At 48.8% G+C, this 24,959-nt stretch overlaps 1 protein-coding gene across 1 annotated transcript in view; it reads left to right on the plus strand.

The window, feature by feature from the left end:
• The window catches only part of LOC133350013 (transmembrane protein 131-like), a 109,315-nt gene that overhangs the window by 70,853 nt on the left and 13,503 nt on the right, over positions 1–24,959 (plus strand). The window contains 17 exon segments of the mRNA XM_061563962.1: positions 424–577; positions 1,641–1,829; positions 2,830–2,940; positions 7,436–7,570; positions 8,198–8,302; positions 8,916–9,002; positions 9,704–9,856; positions 11,993–12,050; positions 13,470–13,581; positions 16,611–16,752; positions 17,793–17,902; positions 19,113–19,182; positions 19,850–19,971; positions 20,419–20,561; positions 22,250–22,436; positions 23,085–23,270; positions 23,988–24,155. Of these exon segments, the coding sequence (XP_061419946.1) occupies positions 424–577; positions 1,641–1,829; positions 2,830–2,940; positions 7,436–7,570; positions 8,198–8,302; positions 8,916–9,002; positions 9,704–9,856; positions 11,993–12,050; positions 13,470–13,581; positions 16,611–16,752; positions 17,793–17,902; positions 19,113–19,182; positions 19,850–19,971; positions 20,419–20,561; positions 22,250–22,436; positions 23,085–23,270; positions 23,988–24,155 (2,232 nt within the window).

The following is a 24,959-nucleotide window of genomic DNA, read 5'->3' on the forward strand; positions in this document are numbered from 1 at the left end:
TTCGTATTTCTGAATGAGAGGGATGGCTCATGAGGACCGAAGGGACAGCCTTTTATTTTGCGTTTTGACTTGTGAGATTACTGTGGAGATATGTGTGCGTGTGTGTGTGTGCGCGCGTGCATTCGCCTGCGTGGGGAGCGATAGCGAAGCGGTTAGCGCCGCTGCGCTACAAACCCAGCGACCCGAGTTTGATTCCCGCTCACGGCCAACACCAGTGGCGATTATCTGAAGTCGACTCGGCCTCAAAATGAGTACGTCGTCCGGTGTGTAAACTTTGCCGCGAGGGAGACAAAGGCGGCCGGGCGTGGTGCCAGCCACCCACCCCCTCGTGTACCATGCCGGCCTTCATAGGTGCTCGCCAACAGCACTCGTCCCCCAGCAGTCTGTTGAGGTTTTGCGGGTGATCTTTGTTTTTGAACGCAGGTACCTGGGCTACGACCAGGCGGCCACTCTGTTCCACGTGAGGGAGGGTGAGACGGAGCCGTCGGAGCGGCCCGTGTGGCTCACAAACACCTTCAACTTCTCCATCATCCTGCACAATGTGTCGCTGCCCGCCGACGTTCTGCACATGCTGCAGGTACGCTCCTTGCTCTCACAGATACCTACGCCGTTACCCAGCGCCGCAGATGACGGGGGGGGGGGGGGGTGCTTTGTGTGGATTTTCTGGGCCCGAGTGTTGCAATGGCCAAACAAAAATTTAAATTATTGCCATTGTTTTGTCAATTGAAATTGATTCTTGCATTGACAATAAATGCGTCAAATTGTGCGTGTGAGAATTAGTTTGTTACCGTTTAGGCAATTTGTTATGCACTTAGTACAAGAATGTTACACTTGTGCTCCCGGATCGGACAAAACTGTGCAAACGAGACAGAAGTAAAATTACAAAAACAAAGGCGATGATAAATTGGGATCAAACATTCATCTATTCTTAGCTCGAATTGTTAATGCTGACTTGTGACAATTCCTCAAATCGTTTGCTTAGTGAGATGGTGGTGGGGGGGTTGATCATTACGCGCGTCTAGTTTTAATGCACGGGTTCTGCATGACCTGCACTCGTGTGTTTCTCGCACTTCGTCGTGCACACACGTTACTAGGATCATCAAAATAGAACCGTCTCTCGAATCGGATCGCGACTCTCATTGTGACAGCTCACCGGATCCGCCGGGGGGGGGGGGGGGGGGGGGGCGGAGGTGGGGAGTGAACAGTGACCGTAACATCATCTTGGTTCTTTCGGTAAAGTCACGTAGAAGGGAAATAATAAAATAATAAAACTTAAACATTAAATAATTCTCACGACGTTTTAGCCACAACGCAAGCAGCCGTCCTCAGGTGAAGAACAAGTCTGTCGGGAAGACAGCGTCTGAATTCAGACGCTGTCTGACGCTGTCTGAATTCAGACGCTGTCTGACGCTGTCTGAATTCAGACGCTGTCTGACGCTGTCTGAATTCAGACGCTGTCTTTATTTTTATTATTTTATTATTTCCCTTCTACGTGACTTTGCCGAAAGAACCAAGATGATGAATCCCTGCAGTCACGAAAGCTTTAAATCGAAAAGTGACCGTAACAGTTTGCGTGTGAATGAACAACACACTTGCCGTTGAGTTGTGGTTTTCTCACCGGTCGTCGTCGCCACCCCCAGGTGAAGAATTTCAGCCGGGCGGTGCTGCTGCGACCCCAGGAGAGCTGCTACGCCTTCTCGCTCGCGTTCACGCCGGCGCCGCTCGACCCTCGGGGCGCAGTTCCCGCCGGGCTCGCCACTAACGTCATGCTCGCGACCAATGCCTCGCACTTCCAGCTGCCCGTGCAGGCCTACACAGGCTTCCTCAGCGTAAGGGGACAGTGGGGCGAATTAATGATTGTGAACACGTACATTGTTTAGTAGTATTAAGAGTAGCAATGCCAGCGGTGTTTTGCCCAGGAAAACATCACGGACTTTTCAAGGTTGTTCTTCAGGTCTTACATTGGAATCTAAATCGGGTGTCCGGGTTCAGTGTGCATTGCGGCTTGACCTCTTGCCTCACCGCTGCACTCGATGATGATAATAATAATAATAACAGCAGCAATGCCCACTATTTTTCAAGAAATGCTCACTTAATCGAAAGACTCGTTTTAAACAAGGACTTGCTTTTTGAGATGTTTGGTGCCATCTCCGTTAATTCTTGTTTGGCTTCGTGTGAGATGAAAGTGGAGTGTCCCTCGGATATTTGATTCATTACGATGGTTTTCATGTGAAAAATCTTTGCGTATTTTGCGTGTTTATTGGACACGTTTCAGGACTCTCTGTAAACTAATTGTGAATCGTGCATCGCTAATTTGTTCATCGTTATTTAGCGCCCCTCTCTGCTTTTTTTATATTTCGCTTTCACACTGCACTTGAGAGTATAACTCGTGCTGACAATGATGATTGATAATGATTGGAGATGATGATGTGATCGCAAATAATGGTAATGGTGACAATGACAGTAGCGAGATGTTCACGACCTCGTTTGGTATAAAGGAGGTCATGGGTTCGATCCCGACCCTGACACCTGTATATTTTGAGTTTGCAAGTTCTCTCTCCCCGTGGTCGCATGGATTCGTCTCCAGGTCCTCTGGTTTCTCCCTCCACATTTAAAATTAACCACGTGCGTTTTAAAAGTGTTTGGCTGCTGTACAGTTCCATGTGATGATAAGCCCTTCGGTTTGTAATGGCCACGTCTCTTCTGAACAAGAGCTCTTTCGCTCAGTGGGGCCTGACCTGGTAAAATATAAATAGTTATTGATTAATAATGATTGTTTACCATGCTTTATTTTGATGATGATGATCTTTTTTTTTTTATTTTCCCCAGCATGTGGTGCTGCCCCCGAGCCTGCAGGAGAGCCAGCTGGAGTTCGGGGTGCTGGGGGCGGCCGACACGGTGCGAGCGACCGTGCTCATCCTCAACAGCAACCCCATAGAGGTGAGCCTCACCCCACCTGCTGAGACTCACCTGCTGAGACTCACCGCACCTGCTAAGCCTCACCTGTTGAGACTCACCTCACCTGCTGAGACTCACCTGCTGAGACTCACCTGCTGAGACTCACCTGCTGAGACTCACCGCACCTGCTGAGACTCACCTCACCTGCTGAGACTCACCTCACCTGCTGAGACTCACCTCACCTGCTGAGACTCACCAGCTGAGACTCACCTCACCTGCTGAGACTCACCTGCTGAGACTCACCTCACCTGCTGAGACTCACCTGCTGAGACTCACCGCACCTGTTGAGACTCACCTCACCTGTTGAGACTCACCAGCTGAGACTCACCTGCTGAGACTCACCTGCTGAGACTCACCTCACCTGCTAAGACTCACCTGCTGAGACTCACCTCATCTGTTGAGACTCACCTCACCTGCTGAGACTCACCTGCTGAGACTCACCTGCTGAGACTCACCTGCTGAGACTCACCTCATCTGTTGAGACTCACCTGCTGAGACTCACCTCACCTGCTGAGACTCACCTCACCTGCTGAGACTCACCGCACCTGCTCACCTACTCGGCCAGGGGGTGTGCGTATCCGCGTCCTCTCTCCCTCGGTGTGTTTTTATTCAACGGCTCATCTTGCCACTTGATTGGATTTCATGACAATTTTAACAAACTTTTGTCATAGCTTTCCCTGGGTTCCACCGATAATCGTTTGCATGTGTTTATATTTTTTTATTTTTTTTTTATATCTGGTTTTATTCTATTCTGATTGGGTTTTTACTGGTGTCAGTATTTAATATCTTTACATACGTATATATTTCGATTTAAAGCTTTCGTGACTGCAGGGATTCATCTTCTTGGTTCTTTTGGTAAAGTCACGTAGAATGGAAATAATAAAATAATAAAAATAAAACATAATAAAATAATTCTCACGACGTTTCGGCCACAACGCAAGCAGCCGTCCTCAGGTGAAGAACAGGTCTGTCGAGACGACAGAGTCTGAATATATATATTGTTTTGAATGTATATATTGTTTTACCTCGAAAGTAAAGCGTTTTGAGATTTAGATTTTGAAAGTCCCTTTGTATAACTAAGTTTATTATCCTTACACAAATCTGTCGGTGATAAAAAATAATCCATCATAACGGCGTGATAGCACAGGCTTGAAAAGCGTACGTTTAAAAGCACACGCAAATGTGTACAAATTGCACAGCCTCAGTGCGTTGTGAAAAAAATCAGCATTTCCTGAAAATGTGCATTGTGGTTCTCTTGTCATAGGTCACCATCACAATAAATGTGATGCAGTGGTAGACAACTGAAGATATTTGGCCTACTCTTCCACTCTTGCAAAGTCTGCCTCTGGAAACCATATGCGTATAGTCTCCACTTCCACGCTAAGTTGCCCATTAGCTCGGCAAATGTCAATAGCTGTCAGTTTTGTCGTACGATGCTTAAACTGATGAAACGTGTATTTACTAAAAGCAATGGCACCGTAATTTCTTTCAATTGCCTTTCTACTGAGTCATCGGCTTATTTTATATTGAGGCAACTTTAGTGACCTCTGTGCATAGTTCAATGAGGCCATCCCTGGGCTGACTCACTTGTATAAAAAATAATCACCGGGGACACACGGTGTTTCAACACCAGCCAGCGATGAGGACAAAGGTGACTGGGTGTGGTGTGTGCCCCCACCGCCAGGTTGTAGTCACTGCCATGGTAAACACGAGTCAACATCGTCATAGGTTGCGGTAGCTTTTTGAAGGGTGATGGTGCTGCAGCCTTGCGATTTCTTGCTTACACCGCTGCTGGCGGGAATGACCGCCGCTAGAAATTTGGCCTACTCTTCCACACTGAAATCGTGGAAGAGGTGGGAGTAGCCACGCTTTGCCCCCCACCGTACCTGACCTACAGATGGACTCACTGTGGTGTACCCATTGATGCTGCTGGGTGGACAGAGGCAGGGGAAATTAAGAAAGTTACCCATTTTCTCAACCCCCACGAACGGGAGATCGAACCGGCAACCTCTGGATTGCGAGCCCAGAGTGCTAACCATCACACCATGGTGGCATCCCCAATTTTTTGTGTGCAAATAATGGTTAGAATAGAATACTTTACAGCACAGTCACACTGTGTTGGTCATGGGGGTCGTTTGACAATCCTTAACCACGCTGGTTTGTGCGGGTTTGTGAAGTTGGTGGTGCGTGTGTGCCGAGGGCGGGTTCAGATATTGATCGCCACTGATGTGAGCCGTGGCTGAGAATCAGACTCGCAGTGCCGAGTGCTTGCCGTTGTGCCACTGCGTTCGTGGTTGTAGTATGTGGAAATCTCGTCGTGTGCATAAACTGGATATTATCTTATCAAACTGTCATTCACTCTCATGTCTGTCTGCCAAAGTGGCCAGTGTTCACCTTCGCAATGTCTGTATTAGCAACGTTCATAGCATTCGATTTTTTGCTTGTATTAAAGCGACCCAAACCCTCTCTATGAAGGAATACACCACCGAAATATAAGTCATTGTTTTTCTCTAAATATACACAAGCGGGCGTAGATACACACATCTACAAATGAACATGGTTTTGCCGGTATTGCGAAGACAGTAATTTATCAGTGTGCTCTGAGTTGGCTACGGTTGCCTGTCACCATCGTCAGCCTTGATCTACTGCTGGATGAGGGCCTCCGCAGGCTGTCATTGTCCTTCACCAGCAAAACAAAAGTCACGTGGATGACTCTGTTCGTGAAGTTCACCTCAACTGCAACCGTGGCAATAGCGATAGACGAGTGACAAGGAGGCGACCGATCGCTGGTGAGAAAGCAGCCCGAGGAAATCGTCGTAGGTGCTGCTGACTAACAGCACTTGCCCCCTTACAGTCTGTTCAGGCGAAGCGGGGGGCATCTTTGCCTGTGGCGTGAATCTTCCGATCGCCCTGCGGTTACTGCTCGACGTTGAATTCCTTCAATGGCAGTGAGGGGGTAGGAACTCGGTGCCCCGACCCAGATTTGCACGAGAGGAGAAACCGTTTTGTGCGTAGCGTCTCGCGTTAAGATTGTGCATGCTGCGGAGGCTTATTTGTTAATAAACTTCTCTGACAGTGATTGGCGGCTGCTTATAGAGCCCTGCGATTGTGATTGGCCCTCGCTAAGCCACATCATGTCAAGTGGTTGTAAGTGTACCAAATTTCCATGGTCTCTCCATAACAGCACTTTCCCCAGCAGTCGAACTAAACCAACAGAGGCATTTGGTATATTACAGGATGTTTTTTTGCCTCTTCCGAAATAAGGGGAAATGACCGCGTGTGTTCAAATAATTTCTGCATTGAAGTTTCGTCAGATTTTACTCTTTTGCAAAACGTATTTTGTTTATCTTCACGGCCGCTGTTGGTGTAACAATGTGCTGTGATTAATCGTTTAACAGTCGAGTCCTCGTACTTGCCCGTAAATATTAATACCTATTTTTTTATTATTGACAATAAGCACATAAATGTTCCTGTGCTTTGTCAATCCAGTACGGTATGAAGGCAACCCACCCCACCCCACTTCGTTGCGTACCCAGTGACCTGGGTTCATTGCCCTACCATGGCTAACGTCATTGGCGAGTGATATTCGAACCGTTCCTGCCCCCCACCGTGCGTCACCTTTACCAACCCGCACTGACCGGCGGTGATGAAGTATGGTGAAAGAACTGCCGAACACGACGTGGTGGAAGCCCCATTCACCGAGCAGTGGATTGACGAAGGGCAGTGCATTTTTACTCTTGTTATCATTAAGAGCCTTCTGAGACAAGTCTCACGCAAGCGAGAAGTGGAGAAAATATATTAATGTTGTGTTCGTGTTAGTGCACAACCTTCAACAAATTCCAAAGCAGAGCGCTCATCGATGTCATTTGATACATGCGCCTACAGCTGTCTGCCACACCTAACACGCATATTTAATGTCGTGTGTTTATTCAAAAGGCTTTGTCCTTGATACAATCATGTCGGTAACATCCGCAGTAAAAAAAAAAACATTCTGGCAATAATCGTTGATCTACAAGGAATTGTACCACACCGTTAATATAGCCGAAGTAATTAAGTGCCATGAATTATTGTGTGTGTGCTGTGGGAAAAGTGGTATTGTAGTGGTTGTGGCACTGCACTACAAATCCCGTGACCCGAGTTCGATTCCTGGCCATCGTTAACGTCGGCTGCGAATGTTTGAACTGGGTTTTGGGCCTTCCCTGGGTCAAATCGGCCTTAAACATTACTACTTGGTGCAGTGTTCACACATTGGCATTGAGAATACAAAGGCAGCCAGACTTGTTGCCGGTCACACCACCCGCTCGTGCACCGTACCGCCTTCAGAATCGAAAATGTATTACCCCGAGTAAATATAACCCATTGGAGCTACACAGCTCTTTTTTCATAGGTGCTTGCTAACAGCACGCTCTCGTGGGACTTCACGGGCGATCTTTGTCTTTGTGTTCAGCTGGTGGGGGATCTTTGTCTTTGTGTTCAGCTGGAGCTGAAGGGCTGGCAGGTGATCGGGGAGGGCCTGACTGCCGAGCTGCTCGGGGTGGAGCGTGGTAACCGCACCACAGCGCAGGCCACACCAGACCTCGAGAACCGGCAGCCCGAGGCACACCAGAGACCGGTATGGCTGCCCCTCCCCCCTTCCTCCTTCCCTGCCCCTCCCCCCTGCCCTTGCACTGCTTCCCGCCCCCCTCCCCCAACCCTCCTCTTCGTAGACCAGGCCAAGTTTGGTTTTGCAATGGTGTGCGAAAGTGAAGCGTGATTGTCACGATCGTTGTTGTGATTGTTGCTGTCATTTGAGTTTTTCGCTGTCGCCATCGTGGTCCGTCACCGTTATCACCATTACCATCGTATCATTTATCGTTATCGACCGTCACCACCGTTTTGCATTGTCATCGTTGACATCTTCAATAATTTTCCTGAATAATCGCCATCTGTCATCGACGTCATCACTATCACCTTCATTAGTAATCGCCAAGTAAATTACCAGACGACCACACGTACATGCCAGGAATAAATGAAAGGATTGACTGTGTTACCACCTATCTCATTTGATTTAAACCTGCGCCCCCACGAGGCATCGGGCCATGCCACTCCTCGGCAGAGTGCCACGGGTCGTCCGCACCTCCGATTAGTTACGGTTGGCTACGTACGGTGTGAAAGAAGTTCACCTTGCATACAATGGCCGAATCGGCAGTGAGCCGGCCGTCTGGCGATCACCATGGCTGAACGTCCACGCGTCTTGCAGGTCACGTTGCCGCCGGGCCACTACGCGGCGCTGAGGGTGACGCTGAGCGGCGCGGGCCGGGAGGGGACGGTGGAGGGAGCGCTGCAGGTCTCCACCGCGTACGAGGTAAGCGTAAAAAATGTGTCACGTTGACAAAAGACAAATAGTTCACTGCTTTAGCCCACCGGTGTGTTGAAGAGTGGATTCGCAACGTTTACAATTTGAGTACGATGTTTTGCTGGAAATTACATCCAGCATCTTTGAGCGATTTGCCTGAATTCTGTTGTGGATTTACTCTTCAACACACCATCACTGACGTTATGGGTTCGAATCCAAGCAGCGGCCTCCGAATGAACTGCATTCCCCAAGTGTAATGGTCACTGACGTGTGCACAAAAAAACACATTATATTTGGTTAAAAGCCAGTTCTGAGAATAAGAATATCAGTTTGATTGTCATGAAAACCATTATCCAGCAGGATGGAGGGGAAATCGCTGCCCCTTAGTATGTGGGCCAGTGGTTACTTGGAGGGATCTCAGAAGTAGTTTTGTGATGTTCATTTCAGCGGGCCATTTTCTCTTAACACAAATGGTTTGCATTGTTCTGCAGCAGTTCCCAATGAATTTATTTTTCTCTAATGACGTGATGCCAAACAGCGCACATGGGATTATATTTGTCGAGGAATAATTATGTTTTAAATGTTCATCTGCTCAGATCTTGCTGTGTTGTCTCGCTTGCAGATTTTGACGATCCCCGTCATGGCAGTCATTGCCGTGGGCTCGCTCAGCAGCCTCCCCTCCCACGTGCATCTGCAAGCCTCATTCCCGGTGAGGAATGCGTAAATAAGGCGGAACAAATAACGAAGCAATTAACTAATTGGTTAATTTGCATGTCATTCAGCTTTCACGCAATAACACTTTAGGATTAAATTGAGCGACTCATCCCAAGGTGAAATGTTCTGCCCTTGAACTGTAACGCAGCGACGGTGAGTATTTAAAATCGCAAGATGTAAATATCATTGTGTGCTTTGGTGGAGGGTCGAGGGTAATGCGTGGATAAAGTTCAGAGAGGAAGCTATTTTTGATGAATATTGAACAGACAGGAATTTCATATCTCCTCCTAAAATAAAATGTCTTTGTCATTTACCCGCCTATGGGTTTTCTGGACCCTGCACCAATCCAGGCAGCTTCTGGACCGGTTTCAACCTTCAATAGAATTGTCACCCCGAATCGAGGCAACTCGTAGAATTGTAATGGGTTCGAAAAGTTACACGCCAATCCTCTGACACCAGCTCCTGCTCCGTACAACGGGGGTCCAAAAGCCGTTAGGGCTCTAGAAACTCCCTCTGCTGTACTACTACACCCCCCCCCCCCCTTGGAGTACTACTACACCCCCCCCTGCTGTACTACAGTTATCCCTGGCTGTACTCCAATCCACCCCGGTTGTACGATCCAATTTGGCTGCACAAGTGCTCTTCTAAAGGCTCGTGCGCGTGTGTGTGTGTGTGCGCGCGTTTCCGTGCGCGCAGGGCAAGGTGGTGCAGCAGCCCGTGTGGGTGGCGAGCTCGTTCTCGCGTGCCGTCCGCGTGGAGGCCGTGCGCCCCCTCGGCACCGACTCCCGTTTCTATTTCCGCCGCGCCGAGGACGGCTCGGAGGAGCTCGAGCCGGGGCAGAAGACCAAGGTGACCCCCTCCCCCTCATCCCCCACTCGTTGCCCCCGCCCCCCGCCCCCCTCGTCCCCAATGCGATTTAATGAAATCAATAAATTGTGCGGGGGCCGCCCGGGTGTTTGGCGTCGCCGCTTTGATTGTTTGCGTTGCTCTTGGAGACGGCTGGGCAGAGCCTGCAGACGTCAATCGCACACGTTTGTAAGTGGAGGGCGGCGCATTCCCGGGACAAGTGGCAACACGCTCGGCCGAGGTGTTTTGAGTCACCCCGAGTTGTCTTTGCTCTTGCGGAGGGGAACCCCTGGCCCATTTGTTTACGTCGGAGCAACGACGCTCCGGTCTTGCGTTGCGGTGATGGTTTTAGGTACACACGTGTGCAAGACGAGAGCACTTTACCTTGCATGTGTTTCTTCTTATTTGCTCTTCCTTTCAGATGCACCTGCATGAGAGTGGGGAGGCACTGGACGGATTTAGTTTATTTTAGACTGAGAATGTTGAGCAGGTGACCTGAAGTGACTTGAATGACAATGGCAGGGCAGGTCGCGTGGGTGGGTGGGTAGCTGCTGCCCTCTTTTGTTTGGGTCAGAGGGCACTTGAAGGGATCTCAGAGAGAGCTCTGTGATATCCTCTATCGTGGGCCTCACTCTAACACAGAGATTTAGTCCGCTCTGAAAAGAGATTTGTCGTTTGATGACAAATAGGAGTAAAATTAATACCATAAATAAACGGTAACAATAGGGGAAAAATTGTGGATATAATTTATTTCAAAAAATAATGATGCACTAAAAGAAACAGTGGCTTGCACTTTTGCTCCACTGCGTATATTCACTGCTGTCGCTCAGCTTTTTGAAGTCATGGTGCTTCTCACTGTATTTAGAGCAGCGAGCGATGTCTCCACCGAGCTGCTTCAGTAGAGCGGTCGTGTCAAGGGAGTGCAGCCCTCGTGGAGGGAGAGAGAGGAGTCTACGCATGCCACCGCCGTCGCTGCCCATGTGCTGTCAATCTGGCCTGGGAAGACACCAATGCAGCGCACAGAATCTGCTACGCATTATAGCAAATGTTTGAAATGGAAACGATGCAGTCCCGTTATGCCACTTATTCTGCCTGCAGGGCCACGTTCGCTGCCGTTTCCTCCCTGTGGAAACGTGGTGGTGGTGTAGCAATGTGAACCTTTCTGAAAAATTCCGGTACACATGCTGGGTGTGCTCAGAAGTGGCGGAATGGCGAACCGCCGTCTACCGACGCGTTTCCACCACTTGTTACACCTAAGCATCTCACGATTCGCTGAATAAAATTGATCTCAAAATACATACGCACGTTAAATGCATTTTTAGGCCCAACGAACAACATAGAATCAGCAGGTTGGACAGTACACAGAGTGCGCAGACAAGGTAGCATCGATGAGATGAAAGAGCACAAAAAGTTGGTAGGCACAGCACTATCGATGATTGTAGCAGCAGGCAAGCAGGACACAATATAGATGACACAAGCAGTACAGGTAAGACATTACAAACGAGTCGAGAAAGGATTTTAGAATGGAATCTCCACCCCCCGAATCATCACAATGCAACGACGTAGAAATGTAGTGAATGGTTACATGCCCAGCTTTGAGATCGTTTTGCTTTGAGCTATGGCTTAAACAGAACCGCGTTTGGATATTCTCAACCATGAAGTCCTCTCCACTGCATCACACTTTTGCTCTGTTATCGTGAGTGTACAGTAGAATATCGTGTATCCGATTCGCTTAGGACTTTAGTTATTGGCGGATATGTGAACAGGTCACATTTGTGAATATCCACAGAAATTGACACTTTGTATAAACAAGTTACTGGACAAAATGAAAGCACAAACTGTGTTTTAAACGTGGGGGACTGTGCTTTGCTGCACTTGAGAAGGAAACGAATGCACGTGAGTTTAAGAGCACATGACTGTCTGTGAAAAGGTCGGGGGTGTGGACATCTTCACAAGATGACAGTTTCACCTTGCACACGGCTGCACTGCGCGTCAGCGGTTAATGGGTCAAGATGGATATATGCCGGCCATTATATATATAGACACGTGACGTTATACTGCATCCCAAACAAATGCCGTCATGAATTTTGCGCAACTTTAAGTGGGTTTTAATATGCACGCTACTTTGCTCTGTTTCAGATCGGGAATATTTATTTTAATGCAAGCGCAGCTTGTGATACGGACTGTTACGTTGGAGGTAAGCGAACGTTCGCTGCGTATGGCTGTCACGTGGCCTGGCATCGCGATGGCCATGGCCGAGATTGGCACCAGGAAGGGATTGTATTGGGGTGGTAATGGGGAATTGTTCTTTGGAGGACTTACACACGGAAGCCCGTGCATAAACAAGTCTTCCAAAGGATTTTATTTGGAAGAAGAAAGCCCCCAAAACATCTCTTGTGCCTAACTTTGCACAGGCAGGTGTCAAGACTGGGTGTTGTTTTGTCTCGTGCCCAAAAGAAAAAAAGAAAAATCTCTTGTTATCATGCTCTTCCTTACGAGGAGTTGCACAGGAAGCGTCAGTCACAGCTATCGTTGCCCCGCGGTGGCAAGAAAACAAAATGACACGAGAATGACGCTTAGATTGAGATCGTTTTTACGCAGACGGAGATTGACCTTGTTTAAATCTTTTTTACGATTCCGTAAATCCCATTGTTTTTATATCCAGAGGAGCCTTTTTTACACGAAAAACGTATATTTCATCAAGGAGATCTGCGGTGCAGACGTAAAGTGTTGTTTTAAGAATAAAAAATAACTCAGAGGCGCAAGGAACCATAGTCAAGCTCAAAGTAGCCTTTGGTCCCAGTGTGTGTAGATATTTTGTTGTTCTTAAACTTTGATCGCTTTAAAGATAACGGTCTGCGACACTGCCTCTTACTTTAAGGAGTAAGCCACTGTAAATGATAACTGTATTGCTCTATATGGCTGCAAAGGTGTTTGTGGATTGATCTTTGACTTTAATACCTTCCACCCAAGTATCTTGCTTGATGAGGCTCAAATATTCATGACTTGTTTGCTTGCTTAAATAAATTATCCTGGCAAACATCGGTGCTCAAAGGCCCATTGGTTGATGGACCTAAATGTTATTTTTTGGTGGCAAAGCACACATTTTCCCGTGCTTATTTATTTATTACGTTGATATCACAGCATAGAAATATCCCCTTATTCGTCTGTTGTTTAATGGCGGAGTCACAGAACTAACAAATCAACGTACGCACACACACGTGTACAGCCTTTTTGTTAATCCACTGCTGGATGATGGTGTCCTGATATCTTGTGGGTCATGAGGATTGCTGGACCATACTTCACCACAATGATCAGTGAAGGTTGGCAAATTTCAGGAGCATAAATGAGAAAGTACAGTAAAAAAATAGATTTTACGGTACTACCCTCTACTGCCTACCATGTATCTGCGCAGCAGCCTATAACACCTGTGGCACCGTTGTTGCCTGTCCAAGCACTCTCCATGCTCAACCCTGGTTAGCTGAGTTCTGATGAAATCCTGTGCATTATGGGTGATTTGATCACAGGCAAAGGATAAGCAACGATCACCACATGAGGGAGTAATCAACAGTTATCGTTTTTAACGCGAGGTGCCTTGGGCGTTTGCTTGTTTCAGCGGGCGTGCGGTGGCAGGACAACCTGAAGAAGGAGCCGGCAGACACCGACTCTAAGCTCTTCCGCGAGCTTCAGCGCCGCTGGGCGTCCATGCGTGAGCGAGGGCTGCACAGGTGAGCGCGATTGCTCTGAGAGCGATACTGCGAAACCAGTGCTGTGTCTAAAACCAGGGCGGTATGACCAGGCCTGTGTTATTGACCAGCCTGTCTCCTTGACCAGGTCTGCCTCTTTGATCAGGCCTGCGTCTGAAACCAGGCCTGATTCCTGGACCAGGCCTGGGTCCGAAACCAGGCATCTGTAAGAAACCAGGGCTGTGTCTGAATTATTGGTTTTATGACCATCCGACATTAATTTCTCACTGTACTCGGACATGTGGAAAAGTGCATCCCCCCCCTTGTGTACAGATAAAAATGGTCACTTGAAGGAGTTTCTTAAGAGCTTCTATGAAATATATTTCCACAAGCTGTTCTCAAATACATGGGGTGATGCACTGCAAGATGTTTGTAAAGGATGGTTCTTTTCATGAAAATGATGCAAAAGCACAAACGCAATATACAATTGTGAAAAAGGATTCGAAAACATGTATTCTTAGCATACAGGTGTCGTGAGTCCAACTGAGTCGCAGACGTTGTCTTGGGAGCAACACGATTTATTACATCAACTCAACACAACATCACGTGACCCACACTCGGGTGTTGAACGCCCATCGAACCACGCTACGGCAGAACTAGACACGGTCCCGCAAACCCGTCTGGACAACGAGCTGGCTCCCGGACCACGTGGCTCGAGGCTTCTTCAACCCGACGTTGATTTTCTTTACCAACAACCCGAAGAACCCCGAGCCCCCCACGGAGCCCCCCGTTATATCGGCCCGGGCTGGGGCTGGCTCCGCCCCTCACCCCGCCCACCTTCTAGATCTTTCGAGCTCTTTCTCGAAGGCTCCTGAGAGCTCCTCTATACTACGTGACCACCCAGCGGCCCCCGTTCACCGGTGGTCCCCCTCCAATATCATCCGGTCACGTGTCGGTAGGTCACCCAGCGTATCGTGCCCCAATGTAACCCTGGCTGGCTGACACTCCCTCTCGCTCCCTCACCGGGAGCCCGCACCGCACACTGTACGTGGAGCCTCTGTGCTAACCAGCGCTCACCCAAGCCCCACTAGGGCTGGTACTACACCCAGTAAGCGGGCTGCACATAATGCCAACACATTATCCGCCGTGGCCTCGCAAGCCCGGCACCACACTGTGACATTCACAGTCACGACACAGGCATCGAATTGCACGTGTAATTAATGAGTTACATTGAATGCAAATAATTAGCAAATGCCCTCGTTAGGCAAACAAAATTAGCAAAACAGAACAAACAAGTCAATAGACAAATGAGGGAGCGCAAACGAAACCAAAAGTTATCGATCCAAAAGTTGAATTGCAATCAGAATGGTGAAGGCAGCGGCCCTGCTGCTGAGGCTCAGAAAGTTAAAACCGGCACAGGGGTTTGCTTAATAATCGCTGCTGGAGCAAAAAATATCCATACGGGTTCATAGGCGTAACGTTTTTTTATTTAAATTCTTATGTTGAAAAATCCAATTGGGAATTTTTGTTTTGTAGTCAATGTTTTGGCCTGCGACTTAGTCTGTATATCAGTTGCCAGTTAGTCCCTATTTAAGTTGGCAGTCTTTCGCGGCACTGTTAGACCTCTCAGTGCTGCACGTGTGATATATGCCTGTCATGTTTAATTCATGTTTATTTTTTACACGTTGCCCATCATTGATAGAAAACGTACGGCTCGCCATGGCTTTTAGGGAACAGGAAGTGTGGCTGGTTTAGATTTGGGTTGAACGTTTTAACAGGGGAATAGTTTGACGTTCAGCGGGGAAACTCAATTAGTCACGGCCAAACTTAATTATGGTCGTTCGTCATTGTTAAAAAAACATGTGTTTATTATTGCATTTATTTTCAAATTACTGGGTTTTTCTGAACGGGACCTTTTGTACAGTCGCTCCACAATTTTGCTACTAATCTCAGTACGTCCTTGTCAACACTTGCCACAACATAAAAAGTAAATTAGTGATTAAATGATATCTGCGGCGTATTTATTTCGAACAAAACATTATTATTGTGGCTTTCCAACTGCTAAAGTTACGTTGCACCGTTCATAGACGCGTTCGTGCACTGCTGACAAAAAACAGGAAAGGTTGCATCATCCAAAAAATTCACTCTGCTCGCCCTGATGGCTCGCTAAGGCCAATGTTCAAAACCAAAGTATCCATCATTGTAATGCTCGTGTTTACACTCTTCACGAAACAGGACCTGTTTAACGTCTTAACTGGCTGTTTGCAGCTGAACGCATAAATCCATATAATTTATTGATGTACAGCAAATCCACTGCTGCTGCGGCTGCTGCATGAAGGCCTCCCTGTGCTCTGTCAGTTTTGGGGGTTGTTTGACCATACTTCACAATGCTGGTCAGCATAGGTGGGTGAAGGGGTGGTCCGGGACTGATTCAGATACGACTGATGTTAGCTGTGGCCAAGAATACAACTCAGGTGACTGGTTTCAGTGCGCAATGCGCTAACCACTGCACCAACACTCCACCCCAAAACTCAGTGTAATGTTGCACAATGAAAAATGAAAGTAATTCACGTGCCTTTATGCACTTGGAAACAGTGGCATAGTGTTCTACACTGAGAGACCTGGGTATGATTTCTAGCCCTGAACCATTGGCATTTGGCATACACATGGGGTAATGGAGCATGTTCATTTTTTTTTGTCTCTCGCGAGGGAGAGTAATGTGTGGTACGAAGACGAGGTGGTTTCACAGTGCCTTGTGTTTGCGATTGTATCTGTGTACCGACATGTTTACCCATGCGCGTTTCTGTGGTGTGTATGGGGAATGGTGGTACGGTGGCAAGCGAATCACGCTATGAACCAATCATCTCTGTCGGTTAAACCAAAACGCTCGGGCCTGTCCTATGACCTCTTGCGAGCGTGTCTTCGACAAGCGCACCGCGCACAAGTGGCATGGTGGCATGGCGCGCCTTGTAGCGACGACCGGCGGTTGTCGCTGCCGCTGTCCGTCCATTGTTGTGTGCCTACGTTGCTGATGCCCGCGTGGACGCCTTCCCGCGTGCACTCGCGTTCAGGCTGGAGGCGGGCTTCGAGGTGGACACCGACCTGTACAAACAGGTGCCGCTGAGGGTGGTGGCGCAGCTCACATGGCCCTCCCTCGTCAACACGTCCGGCAGGCCGCTCACCTTCCCGCTCACCAATCGCAACACCAGCTCCGTGAGTCGCAGCGCTGAAGCCGCCGCCGCCGCAGAGTCCCCTTCCCGTCCCGGCCGCCCCCTTCCTCTCGTCACGTACCGTAGACTCTCCGTTAAAGGAAGATGATGCGACTGAAAGTAACGCTGACACATTTCTGGCAGGCTCAACCAGGACGTGCGGTCAGCTGGCAGTCCCTTCCTCCGTCAGCCCCACATACTTTTACCAGATGTGCCCCATGTCACTTTAAACTATTATTTTCTCATTAATTATTTATGAAACACGTGACTGATGGTCTGAGGATATACAACTTAAGGATTTATCTTCAAGCTAATAGCAATTAGTTTTCTTTCAGAATGTGTCATCCTTTAGACGCACTGCCGACAACTGTACAGGCAATCGGCCAAACGATTGTTTATTTATTTGTTTTAAAGGTTTCTGGCGGATGCAAGCTGTTTTTGATTGACATGTGAATCCATGCAAGAATCAGCCGCGAGCTACACACACACTGTCTTATCCCCAACACTCTCCTCTCTTGCCCCAACACCCTTGCGCTGATTCTCATCCCCATAAATGTCTCCGTTTACGTCAAAAGAGCAGTAGCTCAAAGGGGTTTGTGTGCCCTACGCCATGAACCCACCCATTAGAGTTTGATTCCTTACCGCATCTCACATTGGTGGCAAGTGGTTTCTGTACCGATCCTTCTACACCACCTCCCCCTGTGCAAAAACAATTAAATTGTGGAATAATTTTCAACAATTGAGGGCCATCTCACACCATGATGGTCACTTGGGCGTTGTTTAAACTTACTTCACCAGGTTCATATTGTAGTGCGCTCACCACTGCACCACTGCTCCACCCCCTCCTATGCAAACGTGACCTTCTCTGGTCACCTGATCCGGTACGTGAACTTCTGCACAGGGGATACAAAGGTGGCAAAACATGCCTGGTTCAGGCCACAAGACACACTCGCTTTCGTATTAGACCGGCCATAATAAACGCTCACGTCAGCTCGTACGGTTAAACGGCGCCTCTCTGTCCTTGTGTCGTGTGTGTGCACGCAGGTGGAGGAGCTGATTTTAGAGAATCTGGCCGACGTGCCGGTCGTGTGCCAGGTGTTCCCCGTGCGCTGGTACCCAAGTCCTGGCACAGCCGTACGGCTGCTGTCTGAGCGGTACACCCACCCCCACCCCACTCCCCGACATCTCCGCGCAAGTGTCATGGCATAGTTCGATTTTTCATTCAAAGCGGCGTTCAGTTGGGCATATCGTGGTGCATCGAGTCACCGGCGAGGCATCGTCGACTCTTACAATGATCTCAGGGGTGGCTCTGACATCCGCTTCGGACCGTGGGCCCTTCTCTAACACCAAGTGTCGCACCGCTGTGCGACAGATCCCAATCGATGCGTTGTTTCGTGGTGCGACGGCGATGGCACGATCGGGATCAAAATGGTATTTTTTGAAACCAAGTTTTTTGTTCAATATCATATGGTAATTATGTACACGTACAGTTTCGATCAACTGCTGAACTAGGGCCTCCCCAAGCGATGCGGGTCATTATTTATTTGACCATACTTCACCACGCTGGTCATTGGTGGCTTTATGAAGGCGGAGAGTGCCGCTGTGGGAACGTCCCGGTAAAGTTGTCTCATTATTACGACTACCACTAAACCTGTGGATTTCGCTTCATTGCCCTCTGCTGGCCACAACGCATCACGATGCACAGCGCCAGTGATGCATTGTATCAAATTGTGCGTGTAAGAATCGGTAATTCACTGTGTATTCAAATGTTGTGCTAATTGTACACCAGTGTTACGGCTAATGGAGTGAACAAAACTGTACAAACCAGGCAAAGAAAGGGAAACAATGGATATGAGATGGGATGAGGAGGTAGCAAGGTAAAGATGCAACCCTGCATTTTATTGCCCACGCCACTGCTGTCGGAAAGGGCCTCCATTATACGGAGCTCTCAAGAGCCCCTCGAGAGGGTGTTATTTTGGCCTACTCTTCCACAGGGAAGAGGTGCGGGAGTACCCACACTTTACCCCGCCACACACGTCCTGCCGATCGTCGACTAACCGTGGTGTTACCCAGCAGTACTGCTGGGTGGACAGAGGCGGCGGGCGGGGTGGATTTAAGAGACCTGCCAATTTTGTGAGCTGCTGCGCCGGGAGATTGATTCGATGGCCGCTGGATTGCGAATCGAGCAGCGGACCAACCGTTACGCCACGGCACCTTCCCATCAACTGGGATGACGGCGAAGCCGAAACGAATCGTGACCCCGATTCTCGCTGGGGGAATTGTTGCATGCCTCTAGGGTTTTGGTGACCTTTCCTCTTGCCATCTGCTCACTAACGGAATTACTATTTTTTTTCTCGGTCGCAGGCTAAACCTCGAAAAATACAACGTAAATGAAACCTCAGGAGTTTTCTCAGTGATTTCAGATATAACACAGGTGAGATGCTTTGAAACGTTAGCTTCGATTTTTTTTGTATTATTTTTAAAGCTTACTTCATTTAATGCACTCCTGCTTGCCTGTATTGATGCGGATTGTGCATTGCCATTTGGTTCGGATGTGTGTGTGTGTGTGCGACATCACGCATTTCCGCTGTGCGTGTGTTTGCTTGGTTGTGTGGTGTTTCTTTATGGCGGTTGGGTCGTGTGCTTGCCGTTCTGGTCGTGTCCGTGCGTGGTTGCTTTGTCGCCGTATGATTATTTAGTTCATTGCTTGCTTGTGATGCTGTCATTGTTTGCTTTATAATTAATATAATTGCGCGAATGTCATTGGCCGGTTGTTACCATGGCCGTGTCACACCGTGTGCTCGATTGGCTCTTGCGCTGATTGTGAGGCCGTGCCGTTATCTAGTTCGTGCGGCTGATCGTTTTGGTTGTTATCATGCTTCTGTGGCTGTCCGGTTGTTAACCTAGTCGCGTGTGACCGTGCGATTGGTTGTGACGCGCGGGTATTCGGTGCATTCGGTTGCCACGCTAGCGTGTGTGTGACTGCATCGTCACTTAGGTTTGGTGACGCGAGTGTCGTCACTTTTGGTTGTGCGTGCCTGGTTAACGTGCCGCTGTGGTCGCTAACTTCGCCGTGTGACCGCACGATTGCGCCGGTGCAGCCGGGGGCGTCCGGCGGTTCGCCCCTGGTGCGGTTGGAGCTGGGCCCCGGGGAGCGCCGCACGATCGGCATTCGCTTCACGCCGACCAGCAACCGCACCGAGACCACGCTGATCCTCATCAGGTGAGCCGCACGGACGACGCCTCGCAATGACTCGCGCTGTGCCCATGCCGCGTCGTGACGCGCCCTGCTAGGGACACTGTCACCGTGCCATGCCGTGCCATGCCGTGCCCTACCACACCTTGCTGTACCGTCCCAGTCCACGTTTTACAATGCTCTAATGTGCCGTACCCTGACTATTGTACAGCATAAAGTATCAGGGCACGGTATGGCCTGGGCCATGGGTCATACCGTGCCCTGATACTTTATGCTCTCCCATGCTGTACCAGACATTCTGCGTAATACCGCGCTGCATCGTAGCCGCATCATATCCTGCAACACCACCACCACCACCACGCAATACCCTGACAGTCTGTGCAATGCTGTCCCGTGCCGGAACCGCCTGATTCTGAGCTTGCACCGTGCTGTACCACACCATACCGTGTGCCGACACGCTGCGTCACATGGCAGGAATAACCTGACGGTGCTGGACGGCGTCGTGGTGTCGGGTCGCGGCGTTAACGAGGCGCTCCGACTCGCCGGCCGCCCCCCAGGCCCCAACGCCTCCCTCCGATTCAAGGTCACCGAGGCAGTGCTGAGGGACTGCACTGACAGTGAGTGTTCTCCTCCTCTGTCCGTCCATTCATTCATTCATTCCTTCGTTCATTCCTTTGCCCATTGAGTCAGTCTGTTCGTTCGTCTCTACGTACGCTTGTTGTGGTTATATTCTTTCCGCTCTCTTTGCGCGGCGAGTCAAAATGGCAACGCGTTTTGTGACGACAGTGAATTATTCACACCTGTGAGCTGGGAAAGCTGTCATTGATTAAAAGGAGAACTAACATTTCAATTATAATGTGATCTGAGTGGGAGTGTAATCTGACTTGGCATTGGCATTCCAGAAATATGTCAGTTATTCAATTTAAAGTAAATAATCTTTATTAATATAGGAACAACGTAGCATCACATATATTCTTGTATTTTTTTATACAAAAAAATTTTATTGTACACAAATCATTTAATTTATTACAATTTCAATAATAGTCGTATATTCGCTCAATAAATCTTTAGCACTTTTTTCAGGAATTCTCTAAGGATGCGTGGCCTATTTAGACATTTTTTTTGGAAGTTTTTTTTTGTATCGCATTTGTAGTTCGTGCAGATAAAATATCAACTGCTGATGCACTTTCCTCCGTGTGAAACACCGAGGTGTTACTTAGGGCTAGGTGACATAACGATTATCGCCCTTAAGATTGAAAGAAATGTCACGATTTAGGGTTTCAATTCCATTCATCAATGGAATTGCCAATGGAATTGCAAAGTCAAGAAGAGATTATGCCTCGTCTCATTTAGTCTCGTTAATTCCACCCCATAAGATGACGCTTTCACCTGATTCACGTATGCCGCAAATAATCTTGCACCGGATTTCATGCGTTTATTGTGGGCATAAAATTTTTATTTACCGGTAATTGGCAAATCATTGCATCTCCACTCGCCTACTCAAAACACACAGCATCTCCCATATTCTGGCTTGCTGACAGTGCCAAGCGGTTCACGTGGTGGCATGACGTCTCCTGACTACGATGTAGGGGTCTGCGCTCCTTACCCGGGGGCCTCATTTCAGCCTGCCCTCTTCCACTTGTCGACCTCGAAAATATTTTTGACCTGGCACACCACTCCCAGTTGACTTCTCGTTGTGGCTATGTTTTACGAGTCGCGTGCCACCGACTGCAGTCGAACAGTGTCCCCACGTTTGACGTTCGGTGAGTGCTAGAATGAAGGCTATAGCGTTGGTGTACGGTGTTTTTTCTGCAATATTTTTCTGTCTTTTCTTGGATTTTCTGTTTGCACTCAGTCACATATTCACTTTATGATGTTTTTTGTTCATGTTTTTTGTTTGTTGCGGTTGCACCCGATTCAAGAGCCGAATGGCTCACAGGGCTATACCTAATAAATGAACTTGAACTTGATAACAGGTAAGGTGTTTAGGTGATGAGCCTCTGTGTCAAGGCTGTAGAGGGTTTCAATTGATACTCTTTGGTTTTTTCGGTTAAGTCAAGTAGGTAAAAAATAAAATAAAATAAATGAAACAACTAAATGAAATCATTTATTTTTTTCATTTTTTACCTACGTGACTTTACCGAAAAAAAACAAAGAGTATGAATCCTTGCAGTCACGAAAGCTTCAAATCTAGAATGGTTTCAATTGATTATTAGAAAGTCCTTTTGGGTGCCGTCAAAGAGCGCTGACTCGATCGCCCCCTTCACCCCCCCCCCCCCCCGCTTCCCCTTCGCTGCCTCCGCAGAGTCTCGGCCGAAGCAGCCGACGTTCACGCTGATGCGCACGTTCCGCGTGGAGAATGTGGGGCCGCTGCCGCTGCACGTGGCAGCGCCCGAGGTGAGCGGCCTCCGCTGCGAGGGCTACGGCTTCCGCATCATCGACTGCTCCGTCTTCGTCCTGGAGCCCAACGCGACGCGTGACATCGTCATCGCGTGAGTTGTCGCGCCGTGCACCCCCCCCCCCCTTGCCTGTCCTCGCGCCTCCGATTAGGGCGCGGTTGGCTACGTACGGCGCTAAAGAAGGTCAACGTACATGCATGCTACCACCAGAGATTTCTCTCTCCTGTGACTTTGTCTGCTTCTCTGTAGCCTCTTGCATAAATCATAATGATACAATACTCCTTAAGAATTCGGTTTTATCACGCTTGGTGTCTTGGATAAGAATCCTGGTTCTCAACAGTGTTGGCTCAGTACTCTGACCCCAAAGCCCTCTGACTCCAGAGCCCTCTGAACCTTGAGCCACCTAATCTTGAGCCTCCTCTAGGATGACTCAGCCTTAAATGGGTACCTAACGGAGTGTGCAAACACACTGGGGAGACAAACGCGGCCAGGCGTGCGCCCTGCTGCCCTTCACAGTTTCCCCAACGGCCTATTAAAGGCCAGACTGACGATCGTTATCTTTTTAGCACTGTATGAGTATTAATGCGTGTTTCCGCTTGTGTTATATCTGCGGCCGGGCATGGTTCCGGCCCCTCGCGTGCCGTGCCGCCCTTAATGGGTGCTCGCCAACAATCCCTCGCCCCAAAAGCAGTCCGTGTCAAAGGCCACGTGGGCGAATCCTTGTCTTTTGCGCGTGCTCAGGTTCACGCCCGACTTCACGGCGTCACGCGTCATCCGGGAGCTGCGGCTGCGAACGGTGCGCGGCTCCGAGTTTACCTTCGTGCTCAACGCCTCGTTGCCTTACCACATGCTGGCCACGTGCGCCGAGGCCCTGCCACGGCCGAGCTGGGAGGCCTTCCTCTACGCCGCCGTCCTGGGCCTTGTCGTGTAAGGGCGCGCGTGGGAGGCCCGCGAGGACGTCTACGGCACCGTCGCGCACAAATTTATTTTCTCGACAGCCGGTGCCACCCGTCGTCTGATCTTCACGTTGTCAGCGTCGACCGTGATCAATTGCACTGTTGGATGAAGGCCTCTCTTTCCATCGCAGTCTCTCACGGTTCCGTGATGTAGTAGTCCATCTAAGCGGCTGCGAACGAGCTATCGCAATAGAGAGAATAGGTTATTTACAATGTTTGGAAGTTGTATGCAAATGTAAACTTTAGGATAATTGAACAAACCAGATGGAGCAAACAAATACACGAAACATGGAAGACAATATAAACAGACCGTGCAAATGAGAAAAAAATCTCTTGAATTGAACGTTGACCCTGAATCATTAAACTTCATCAAATCACTGGGGTGTGAATATTCACTTGCCTAGTGGGAATTGTCACATACCTATTTAAAAAGGTTTTTTTAAAAATACTATTTCTTACGTCTGCAATTGTGATGTAGAACATCAGCAGTACGACGTTTCGCTGGTAATTACATCCAGCATCGTCGGGCAATTTGCCAGAATAGTGAAGCCCTCCACCTGCTTCCGGTCTTAAATAGAGCAGCAGGGTGACGTCATCATTTAACCCAATCAGGTGCAGAGATCCCACGACCGACCTTATCCTCTCGTCTGCGCGCGTCCTGCATCCGCGTGTGTGCACGCGTGTGCAGTGTGACGCTGCCGTGCGTGCTGGTGGTGGCCTTCATGGACGCCCAGGAGCAGTGGCGCCAGTTCCGTGAGCAGCAGCAGGCGGAGGCGGAGCAAAGCCTGTGCGAGGGCCTCACCGATCGACCGTTCGACCTCCGCAAGATCGGCGCCTCCCTCATGCAGGAGCACAGGTACGCCTACTCGCCGCCGCCGCCGCTTGCGCCCGCTCGCAAAACATTTGCTGGGGCCTTGACCCGTTGTTCCTGTTTCATTCGTTAATTTATAAATGGGGGGGGGTGCGGCAAGGCCATGCAATGATCTGATAAAAATTTGTGCCGCCCAACGACGACGCAGCCGAACAGATTGAACCGCGTCACGTTCACGATCGGCGAGCGACTGTTGTTGCAGCTATTTTAGTTTGTTTGACTGCGTCAGGTGGTGGAGGGCCTTCACGACACAAGTTTTTTTCTCCAGATGATTAGGTAGCCTAGCCAAAAAATATGTTAGGGAGTGTACAGTATATTATTGTCTGTGAAAAAGTGAAAAGGCCAACATGTTAAAGTCATATATGTAAACAAATTTATATTTTTTTTCATGAACGACCTGCATATGTACATTAAAGTTAGATTTCTAATGACTTAACTTAGTGTCCCCATGGTTTTTAAGCATTAATAATTATTTATCTACTTCTGGATGAAGGCCTCCCCCACACCACGTTGGCCATGGGGAGATGCTGATCAGTGGGTTGGTGAAGAGCAGGGGCCGGGGGGGGGATGTTGGAGGGGGCGAAAGGAATGAGGAGAATCCTTGCATTACTGAAGCCCGAACTGGTCATCAAATACCTTTGGCTAGCCACATATTTGCAAACACCGTAGCTTTAAACAGTAACATTTCGAAAATAATTGTGGCTCACTTTACCACACTAATGCCCTGCCTATTTTATTTCCTCCTAAGATGCCTTTGCGGTGACTGAGTATTAAAATTATTAACACTGT

This window comes from Lethenteron reissneri, chromosome 32, assembly GCF_015708825.2.
Source record: "Lethenteron reissneri isolate LAM-NWPU_2019-01 chromosome 32, ASM1570882v1, whole genome shotgun sequence".
Taxonomy (NCBI): domain Eukaryota; kingdom Metazoa; phylum Chordata; class Hyperoartia; order Petromyzontiformes; family Petromyzontidae; genus Lethenteron; species Lethenteron reissneri.